We start from the raw sequence: 12205 nt of genomic DNA, 5'->3' as shown, positions 1-12205 counted from the left end.
GAAAATGACAAGTAACCAAAAGAGACAATGAATGATTACAAGATCAAGTTACTAGTCACCTTTAAATCATTCATGCCAAGAATTATCATTCAAATTAACTTTATGATAATGGAAGGATGCTAAAATTGTTTGCTTTTCAATCTAGAAGACTTGCAAGCTCTCCTGTATAAAATAGGTTCCAATATATATCTATATATATATATACATGATGATGGTTAATGATTAATCCTTGGAAAGATCCCCAACCATTGTACAAAACAACTAGTTCCAGTTGTGCTGATTATTGCCTTTAACATTCTAGTTAGTTGGATTTGATTTATGGGACAATGATTTGCCTATTAATAGATGATTTAAATAATTTCATTTATCTCTTTTTATTAATTCAAACTTTTAAAATAAGTGAATTTTTTAGCATGATATCAATTTTAAATCGATGTCTTGAATTCAAATCTTGACTTTACGCTTTAAATGTGAACACTTATTTCATTTGATTATACTTAATCTAGATAATAAAATTTAAGACTGTCAAAGAGGGAAATTGATGTGGATGGAATTTTGAAGTAAGGGCACCTCCTTATGCATTGGCCTACCAGCCTTGTAAAATGAATCGAACATGGTGCTCCTTTGACTGTAAACAGTTGAAAACACTATTCCATGATGAGATGCCTATATTGGGAGCGAGAAGCCGAATGATGATCTAATTAAGCTCTTCGGCTTGTGTTACTGTGCAGAGTCTCCAGGGGTTTGTAGATACATCCTTTAATATATATGGTCACTTCAGGTTTGATCAACATGAGCAGCTAGCCCTGTCAAAAAAACTAGGATATCAACAATCTTTATCATAAATCAATCATACTTGGCAACATATATATGGTAAATGGATCCACAATGGCTTTCGAAGATTTCTTTCATGTCATGATCATGTTGTATTGTGGCAAGAGAGATAGCAACACAAAATGGAGATTTTATTTTGCTTATTTGTACATCCTAGGCGTATGATATTGTAATCACGGTTTTCCTCCCCCACAAATAAGGGCTATTAATAAAATTGGGATACCGTCCTCTTTTTAAAAAAATATATATATAGGTAATTATATATATATGAGTTAATGCACTAGATCCTTGACCAACTTGAAGGATGGCAAAAGAAGTTTCTATCGTCTGGTGCTCACATTTTGTTGTTGAGGCATATTGTGTCGAGTATCCCAATTCATTTATTTTCTATTTTGTATGCGCCTAAGGTTGTGGTGGCTAGCCTTAATCGGCTCATGAGTAATTTTTTTCTGGGGCTCCTTTAATGGTAAGCCAAAAAGAAGTGAGATTCTTGGGATAGAGTGTGCAACTCGATTCTTGAAGGGGACATGGGACTAAGGAAGTTTGAAGATGTGCAAGTGTCGCTCTTTATGAAGTTTGCATAGAATTTATTAACTCAAAATTTAGTTTGGGTCAATTTTTTTAAGGCAAAATATGTCAAGGATAGACATGTCTCTTTGATTGATGCTAGTAAGGGCTCTTTAATTTGGAAGAGAATAGTAGCAGTGTTTCCTAAGGTGTTGGGTAATTTCTTGTGGAAGTTAAAGGATGGTCAAGTTTCCTTCTGGAGGGATAACTAGTTGAAATCTGGTGCTATTATTGACTCTTGTGAGATCTCGGAGCTTCCTTTTCTCACAATAAGAGAGTGTTGAATTCATAATGGGTGGGATGTGGAGCTTCTATGAAGACTGGAAGGGGATTCTAAGTTTGAGGAACTTTTGGCATATTTAGGTGAGTATAAGGACAGGGCAGGTATCCTGATTTGGAAGCCAAATTTGAATGGTAGTTTCTCTTCGAACTCAGCTTGGGATTGTATTCATATTAGGGCCCCAAAATCTGAATGGGCTCTTTGGATTTGGCACTCAGTGCTTCCAAAGAAATATTTGGTTACGTTGTGGAAGGCTTTAAATTTTTGCCTAAGTGTGGATACGCGTATTAAAGATTTAGGCGTTCTCGTGATTTCTAAATGTGAATGCTGTGCACGGGGTTGTATGGAATATCAATATCATGTCCTGGCCACGGGTTCGCTTGCAGTGGAAGTTTGGCATTGGGCGTCTCTGAGTTTGGGGATGCCTCATGACTCATCCTTGCCTTGGAAGGCTACTATGGAACTTTGGTTTAGAAGGGTCTCACACTCTTCTCAAAAAGGTATGTTGCTTGGTTTGGTTCCAATTATTTTAACTTGGTCCCTTTGGGTGTGGCGGTGCAAGGCTCATATGGAAGGGAAAAAAGTTTATGTATAGTCGTTGTGGGGTGCAATTAAGACAGCAATTGCATGGGTGGGATTACGCTTGAGGGTGAGTAAAAAATTAATAGATGGTGATGATCAAATATTGGCTGCCTTTTCTATTCCGGTTAAAGCTCCTTTACGTAAGCATGTCTGTTTGGTAAAGTGGAATGGACCGAATAGGGGATGGTTTAAATTGAATGTTGATGGGAGTTCGTTGGGAAATTCGGGTTGCATGGGGGCGGGTGGCCTTATTCAGGATGATCAGGGTTGTTTGAGGTTGGCTTTTGCTAAAGAGTTGACTCATGGCTCTAGTAATAAAGCAGAATTATTAGCTCTTTATTATGGGCTGCATCATTGTAAGGAGTTGGATTTGCATAGAATTGAGATTGAGCTTGATTCTTTTTTTGTAGTAAATTGGTTGGGAAAAGGTAGATGTGGCATTTGGTATCTTGAAGACTATTGGGATGAAATCCAAAAGATCTTGTCCAATTTGTAGGTCAAGATAAGTCATGTTTATAAAGAAGGAAATTCGGGTGCTAATTTTCTTGCTCGTCCGGCCTCGAATAATTAGTTTGGCATGTGGATTAATTTTAATGATATTCCGTGGAAGTTCAAATGTATTTTAAAGTTGGATAAATTAGGTCTCCCCTCTTTGAGATCATAATTTGGAAGGTTGTTTGTTGGCTTCAGGTGTGTTATTGGTTGTTCTTTTGGCTTGTTTCAGAATAAGGTTTGTGTTAGGAGTATAAGGATAATGTATTTAGTAACACTTGGGTTCGGGTTTTTTTTTTGCTTAATTTTTCCATTCAAATGTATTTTTCATGGTATTCCTCCACAAAAAATGAGGGTTGATTAATAAAATTGGGGTAGGGGCCACTATTGGACCTATGGCCTTGACTCTTCCTAAAAAAAAAAAAAAAGAACAACAAAGAAATGGAGAAAAGTGATCAAAGGGAAAATGGAAAAGAGAGATTGGTAGGTGAAGACGAATGTAGAGAGAGAAAAAGAAGTGCTAAATTGTTGGACAATAACTCATCTTGTCCACGACTGCCGAAACCATGCCTTTGGAACTTGTGCAACTTACTGCACTTTCTAAAATCAACTAGCGGCCGGAATCAATTGATATGCGAAAAAGGTTAAAAACTAAGGTTGCAATTTCTAATAATGAGTCAAAATGTAAAGAAAAACAAGTTACATATATGCCACCATATTTGGCTTAGATCTAACTACAAAAAAGGTGGTCATCATATATAGGGCTCATCGTTAGCCACGTTGTGTTCACCACAGGTTGACCTTGTGATAGCGGCCTTGGCATGCATGCTGGCCGACGGTACTGGTCGCAACAGGACACCTAATTGATAGTTTATCTTTTATTTTAAAAGAACTAAAGTAAATGATATGATTTCTTCTACAAATATTTCTAGAAAATTTTGATTATCAAAATGTATATGTAAGGGGTTTTCCCCCCTTCTGTCTTAGTGGGTTTGAGAAAGACAACTAAGGGAGTAAGAAACGAAGGTCTAGCCCAGAACGAATAGACTCTTTGGCCCAGCCAATGGGTAGGCCCCTTGGACGCAACCTCCGTAAGGGAGCGTACTACAGGGGGATGAGACTCACTGTCATGGAGACTCCTCGAACAGCGTCCAGCCCTTGAGTACTTGTCCGCATAACGAGCGGGAAGTAAGGAGGACTTTCGATCTTCTGACAAGGAGACATCGACTGACCATCAAGGACACCAGCAAGGTAAGACAAATCGAAAAACCATGCCGCATTAATAACATCATTACTCGAGCTACACGGCACATCAATGACGTCGTTGTAGAGGCACGTTGCAATAAAAGATTATGACAAAAAGAACAATAAAGGACATTGACTCCATGGGGACAAACACGATTTATCCCCTCCAGACTTTCGGTATAAATAGCAACTTCCAGGTACGAGAAACTCTCTTTGATCCCTAGACTTTCTCATTATTTACAAACTTCCAAGATATTTACTAACTTTGGCATGAGAGACTCCCCGGAGCCAAGGTTGCCCTCTTCTAGCTGCTTTCTACTTCATTTTCGCAGGCCCAGTTTAGAAGACTTGAGTTGCTGGAACCTGACTCAAAGACATATGAAACACGACGTTAAAAATGTATTTAGTGGGACTTACAAATTCCCAAAAATCCATAAGACCTCATTTTTCTCACTTCTCAACCTCCACTAAATCTACCATCGAATGGGACATTTCTATATATTCAATGCACAATAAAGAAAAAAATGCATTTTCTTTATGTCAATTTCTGATGTAGCATCATGAACTAGCACATTCAAAGTATGTGTTACCATCAAGCTGGTTTTAAATATATTCATCCTTTTTTCTTTGAAGAGATTATTATTAAATTTTTCATTTATGAAAATGACCATTGCGATCGAGTCCATCACAAAAACCTTTAGGTTAAAGAAACGTAGGGACGGGGGAAGAAAGAAAGAAAGAAAGAAACAAACTTGCAAAGAGAGTGTATTTTAAAGATAAATCACATTGTTTTAAAGATAAATAACATCTTTTTGGTACCATACTCATGATCAATAGCTTTGGGAGGGTGTGGAGGAAATTAGGAGGATATATATGTAATAAGGAATTAAAAAGCAAAGGAAAGAGGAGGCGGCCAGGAGGAGGAAGAGGCCGGGTAGTACTGCTGCAAGGCCAGCCGGATGATGAGTCGTTGGTACTTACCCACCGTTAGTTTAATCTTGGCTTTCAAACAAATCATAATGCCTTATTTGTTGACTGACCTGTTCCTCTAATTGTATATATATATATATATATATATATATATATATATATATCTTTTACATCACTTGAAAGCCATTTCTCAACCGTTATTAATTAATGATAATGAAGCATGCAGTACCCGTACGTACCAAGCATATGCATAAACTTTTATTAGTTCCATAAAGTCTACCCCCCATGAAAATTACACAACTGAATATATATCACACTCAATTTGCGACCTGCTGGGTCATGAAAACTACAAGAAGGAGCCTTTTTATAAAATTCTTTTTGCTTAGTAACTACTTCAACTTCTAAATCAAAACGAGCAAGACTTTAGTTACAATGAGATCTAACAAAAATAAATCTACAAATTGACGTATTATTTTAAAATTATTTTTATTATAAAGTAAATTTAACGTATTATATGAAACTATGTCAATCGGTGAGTTTACTTTTATGAGATCTTTTTATGATTTTAACAGTTCTTAAATATCAAACTTACATGCATATATAGACGCCCAAAAAAAAAAATATAATAAATTAGATTTTGGAAAGTACTTTTATAAATATTTCGAAATAAATATAGATTTAAACCCAAATGTTTCAACTTAATTGGCTTTATAATTATATATATATGCTAGCTCATGTGGAGATTCTGATAATTATACGCATGTAGAACAGTAGAAGTATATATAGGTCATCATGAAATTGTAGATTATTGTACAACTCAATTTATATATATCCATGAGATCTATATATATAAGCTAGCTAATAGATGATTTGACAATAAATAAATAAATAAATAGTTTGACTAGGTTTTAAGCTAATTATATGTGAATACCAACCTTAGGCCTGTATACGTGTGCTATTGTCCAATATTTTCTGCTGATTAATTGATTAAAGGTTAGGCACCGCACCGCCAAGTAAGTTCATCAAGCAATGATTACTAACGGCCTCCTTGTAATGCAGCCTGGATTAATCCGATAAATTGCCTCTAGCTAGCCTAGCTAGGTTGGGCCTGTGAGGAGTATAATTAATAAAGTACTATTAAAGTAACATATATATATATATATATATATATATATAGAACAAATTAAGATACAAATTAGGAGATCATGATCTCAATTAATTACTTATCTAAAAGCTGGATTCATTAGAAAATGGCACTATATATATATATATTTATTTATGGGAGCGAGCTTAACAAACTAGCTAGCGTATATATTCCAAAGTAGAACTTAATGTAACATTCACGACATGATCAGAGGAAGCCCCCCGGTCTTGTTGTCTGTCTTGTTAATCAAGAATCCCTTGGTTCACCTAACCAAGGAAAAACGACGTTGGAGCAGAGCAATGCAGCCTCTTCTCCCACTTTATAAGGGAGCGTCGTTGGCCTGTCTTTCCATGACTGCAACAAGCTGGAAAGAAAGAACTAGAACCAAAAACAAGCTGAGTTATCAGACATTGAGAGGCCGGACAAAGTACTACCGTACTGAGAAATGGATTCTTGGGTTCGATTTTTAGCTCTTTTGGTCATGTGCCTTTTTCCAGCTTTGATCGAGTGCAGGGTTCGCCACTACAAGTTTGATGTAAGTTCATGTATTAATTGTTGATCCTTCAATATTCCCTCTCAATAAAATGGAATTGGCATGCATTGGTTTTGGTGCAGTGGAGTTAGTTGTACGTGTTGCATTACAGCCATGATTGATCCTCCGTAGCTAGGTTTCCTGGCTATCATGAATGTGGTCGGATAAAACTACTATATATATATATATATATATCTATCTATTGAGAGTGTTCCTCATGAATTCATTTTCATTAATCTTTCTTCTTTCTTCACCTGTCTTGATCACTATCTCTTGAAATCATGTTTCCAAAGCATTTTGTTTTGAATAAAAATACTCATGATACAACGATTGGCCGACGAAATGAAAGCTGAAGTCTTTCATCATTTAGGCAATCCAGCGACTTGAAAGTAAAAATGAAATACTTTAAGAAGCTGAAGTCTTAAATCATGCACTTCCCTTTTTAGTATTGAGTCTAATTAAAGAGTTTATTTTCTTTACTTGTGGGTAATGTGTGAAGGTGGTAATGAGGAAGACCACCAGACTATGTTCAACCAAGCCCATTGTCACCGTCAATGGCCAGTTCCCAGGACCTACACTGTATGCAAGGGAAGACGACAATGTGCTTGTGAAAGTTGTCAACCATGTCAAATACAATGTTACCATCCACTGGTTAGCTACCTAGCTAAATATCCCTAGATCTTCATCATTTGTAATCAAATATATATATATATATATATATATGCTTAACCACATTCAAAATTTCTAATTGTAATTTGGCAGGCATGGTGTTAGGCAAATCCGAACAGGTTGGTCTGATGGGCCAGCTTACATTACCCAATGCCCAATCCAGCCAGGACAAAGCTATGTGTACAACTTCACTCTCACCGGCCAACGGGGCACACTTCTTTGGCATGCACATATTCTTTGGCTAAGGGCGACGGTCCATGGTGGCTTGGTCATCTTGCCTAAGCGTGGCGTGCCATATCCCTTCCCTAAACCCCACAAAGAAGTTGTCGTTGTATTAGGTGAGGTCAAAAAAATACACCCATTTTGTCGATCTACTAAATATGTGTTTGATTTGGAAGTATATATAGTTCGTACAATAACTCTTTATTGCCTTTGGCTTTTGTTTTGTTTTGTCTTTTACATATATAAATCGCAGCTGAATGGTGGAAGTCAGACACTGAAGCTGTGATCAACAAAGCTCTTCAGGGTGGATTAGCGCCAAACGTCTCAGATGCTCATACCATTAACGGCCATCCAGGGCCGATTTCCAATTGTTCCACACAAGGTATTTAACAAAGAGAAAAATGATAACTTTGCAACTTTCTTTCAAATAAATTATAAGATACATTTTGAGAGTGATTTTGTAACTTGTCTTAATCATGTCCAGCTGGGTTCACATTGCCAGTCCAAAGTGGCAAGACTTACTTGCTACGCATAATCAATGCTGCGCTCAATGAGGAGCTGTTCTTCAAGATTGCAGGACACCAGCTTACCATAGTGGAAGTGGATGCTACCTATGTGAAACCGGTGAAGCTTGACACCATCGTGATTGCCCCTGGCCAAACAACTAATGCCCTTATAACAGCTGATCAAAACTCTGGAAAGTACTTGGTAGCTGCCTCTCCATTCATGGACTCTCCCATTGCTGTCGATAACCTCACTGCAACAGCCACTCTACACTATTCTGGCACGCTTTCCAGTGCTCCAACAACTCTTACCAGTCCACCTCCACAAAATGCCACTGCAGTTGCAAACAAATTCATAAATTCCCTACGAAGCCTTAATTCGAAAACATATCCTGCGCAAGTCCCAATGAAAGTTGATCACAAACTTTACTTCACTGTTGGGCTAGGAATCAACCCATGTCCGACTTGCAAAGCTGGGAATGGAAGCCGAGTGGTGGCCAGTATAAACAATGTCACATTTGTTATGCCTACCACTGCCTTACTTCAAGCACATTACTTCAACATGGGTGGAGTGTTCACCACTGATTTTCCCGGAAACCCACCACATGTATTCAACTATACAGGAACCCCACCATCAAGTTTACAGACGAATAGTGGTACAAAGGTTTATAGATTATCTTACAACTCTACGGTTGAACTTGTATTGCAAGACACTGGAATCATTGCCCCTGAGAACCATCCAGTCCATCTTCACGGGTTTAATTTCTTTGCCGTTGGTAGGGGACTAGGTAATTATAACCCAAACAAGGATCCAAAAAACTTTAACCTTATTGATCCTGTTGAGAGAAACACAATTGGTGTGCCATCTGGTGGGTGGGTAGCAATCAGATTTCGTGCAGATAATCCAGGTAACACATCTATTCGATCGGCTTCTATCTTGATACTTTGATATAATCTATTAATGATCTCTTGCATATATATATATATATATATATATATATATATATATATTAATTATGTAGGAGTTTGGTTTATGCATTGCCATTTGGAGGTGCACACAACATGGGGGCTTAAGATGGCATTCTTGGTGGACAATGGCAAAGGATCTAATCAATCACTTCTACCTCCTCCAAGTGATCTTCCAAAATGTTAATTCACCCAAGATCATGCATGTTTATTAGAGAACGAGTACTACTATACAGAAATGATGATCTCCGACACCAAAAAAAAGATGTGGGAGACGACTCGACAGAGTTAACATGACGAAGAAGAGGAAGAACTATATCAAGTGATCGATGATTTATGAACAAACGACATCTAAGATTCAATTTTTTTTTAGAGGTCCAAATTACATAAGCATATTTGAATAAACTTGTTCAAGAATTTCATTTGTTAAAAAATAATCTGTTTTTTTTTTTTTTTAATTTGTTTGGATATTTAAGATTCAAATTTTCAATAGTTTGCATGACGTGGAAGCTTTTTGTTATATTTTAAAGGTCGAATTAATATATATATATATATATATAGTCGTACGACATCCGATCCAGAGTCAAAGATATCAATATATTATACCTCCAAGCTGTGCCAAGTAACGGAAATCGATTGACGCATGATACTTGAGAACCCAATTCACTCAATAGGAATTGTACTAAGGTGGATGGCCCATTTGGAAGATGTACTTCCTCACCTAATATTCCAAGATACATGGATGAGGATTCAATATTCATGAGAAAAGTAACACTGTTTCATTTTCTATCAAATTAATAATACAATAAACACGTACGTACAGTAGTCTCTAAAAAAACTATTTGGAAAAATAATTTATGCATCTATTTTTTGAGAACAAAAGAAAAGCATCGTGGAAGCTTTTCATTCTTTTGAAAACTTCGGTATTTTATAAACAGCTTTTTATTTTTAAATTTGAAAAAAGTTATTGTCACTTAGACCTCATTTACTTATACATATAAGATAAGAAATCTGTAGATAATAGTGAGTAATTAATAAATAATAATAAATAATTTATAATATGAGACTATTTCACTAACGAAGCACAGTCGGTTTCGTTTAAAATTTCAATTTATCTCAACTCATCATTATAATTTTTTTAATACACACACAAAATATAATAAATAATTTAATTTTTTTTAAATTGTAAAATAATAATAATAAAAAAAATAATATTTTAATAATATTTGATCATCTAAATTCAATTCAGTTCAACTTAACTTAACTCAATTCAATTTAACATCTAAATACAATCCAATCTATTATAAAAAATTGATTTTTATTTTATATTTTTTTTATTGTGGGTCTCAATTTATGTACGTGCACCATGCATGGGACTCCTAGACAGATAGGAAAAAGACTAGGCATTGTTTGGGGCTTGAGTTAAAAAACAGATGAGGTAAAATCATTTCGTACGGTCATATATATGAGAAGTATCCAAATGAGCTATGAGATACAAAACCAACTCACAACTTTTCTCGACTCTGTTCAGTGAGAAGACCCTTTACTGACTATACAGTAAACTTTACCCCCTTCGTACGAGGCACTGATGCAAATTGACTATCGTGTTCTGTGTTGCTATATATCAGAGGCTTGATTGTCTTTGAACTTTCTGAAGCACCAAGCAATATCCGAGATAACAACAAAAGGAACAACAATGAATAGTGTTCAAAATTATTTAGAGGATATTTTATTTATTTATTATTTAATAATTAAAGAAGTGATTGTTAATAAAATTATGTATTTTTTTTTAATGATTAAGAATGTTAAACAAATATTGAAAAGAAAATGAAATATTTTTTTTTTGAAATGCACTATTGAAAAGAAAATGAAATATATTTTTTTTGAAATGCACTAATGATACGCCCAATAGTAAATGTTGGGCGGCCGACTAGGACTATCCGAACCACAATACCCAATTCCATAACCTGTGCATTGTATTGGTTTATACGAAGTCAAGTTTTTGTTTTTACAAAATATTGCAGAAATAAATCAATTTGGAAATAAGTTATTGTTGGAAATTTTCAAAATAAATATATTAAAAAATATTAATGAATCATTAAATATACTATCTACTTATTGATGGAACCACATAATTTCTCTTCTCCATAAAAAGTTAAACTATCTCATCTCACATTTATTCCTACCATGGTACCAGCAAGCTTTTACAAAACCAACTCAAATCATCTTAATACTACTTATAAAAATCTCATAATTTCTCATCCCATCTCACTTCTTAAGAAGTATTTTAATACTAAAATTTAACTCCTTAGTTTAAACTTTTCTATTTAAGCAGTGATTTAATATGATATCAAGCAAATGAGTCTTAACTTCTCAATTTATTCCATTTAGTTAAAATTTCTACTTATTCAATCATCTAAAAAACTTGACCCAAACATAATGGCGGTAGTGTTAGTGCCAAAAATCGCATAATAGGTTGGAACGGACGAAAGAGTCATTCTCGACCTACGATGACGATTTTGGCCTCGATGATGCGATTGGAGCTCATGATGGCAATTTGGGGCATGGGTACAGTGCCCTTACGTACATCCAAAGCAGTAAATAGAATAATAATACAAGAAATGTTAACAGATAAAGAGACACAAATTTAAGTATTTCAGCCCAGGGCCTACGTCTACTGGTCATTTGGAGTGTAAATTCACTTTAATAAGACTATTTTACAGTCTCTCATGGCCTCCCGCTTCTCTCTGTGCAATGGAGGTCGGAGTCCTCTTTAGTCTGGAGAAGATAATATCTCTCTTGAGTTCTTGCCGTGAGGTTGAAGATGATCCCTTCTTCTAGTCGAACTCCCTTATTCCATCCGATTAGATCCCTTTTAATCAAGCTTTGTCAATGGTTGGTGAGAAGTTCAGATTTATCTCACTTCCTTCTTTACGTGTCTGCCTTGCTTTACTCCCTCGACTTTTACTTTTTAGTACTGCCACTTCCTTGTCTTTTCCCTCTTACTTCCTATGGATCTTTGTGATGGACTAGGCTTGGTGCATATTGGGCCTGGTACATTTAACCCCAACAGGTCATGATCTAGTCTGCTAATACATCATCCTCCTTTGCTCTTTCTGTTTTGTCTAGTAAGTCTCTCTCTTGGCTTTTGGATTTTGCCTGTCACAATCATATGACACCCTCATCGTCCTTATTATCTAAAATGCATTCTGCACATCCACCACTTGCTATACACACTG

At 35.8% G+C, this 12205-nt stretch overlaps 1 protein-coding gene across 1 annotated transcript; it reads left to right on the top strand.

Annotated features, from left to right (window-relative positions):
• Positions 1-6424: 6424 nt before the first annotated feature.
• On the top strand, positions 6425-9400 carry LOC109000806 (laccase-4-like). The gene is made up of 6 exons (XM_018977812.2): positions 6425-6609; positions 7106-7257; positions 7369-7613; positions 7751-7879; positions 7982-8908; positions 9023-9400. Exons 1-6 carry the CDS (start codon positions 6520-6522, stop codon positions 9151-9153), a joined length of 1674 nt encoding a protein of 557 aa, XP_018833357.1. The 5' UTR covers positions 6425-6519; the 3' UTR covers positions 9154-9400.
• Positions 9401-12205: the final 2805 nt, after the last annotated feature.

Source organism: Juglans regia, chromosome 4 (genome assembly GCF_001411555.2).
Source record: "Juglans regia cultivar Chandler chromosome 4, Walnut 2.0, whole genome shotgun sequence".
Taxonomy (NCBI): Eukaryota; Viridiplantae; Streptophyta; class Magnoliopsida; order Fagales; family Juglandaceae; genus Juglans; species Juglans regia.
This window is presented reverse-complemented; position numbering and strand designations above follow the sequence as displayed.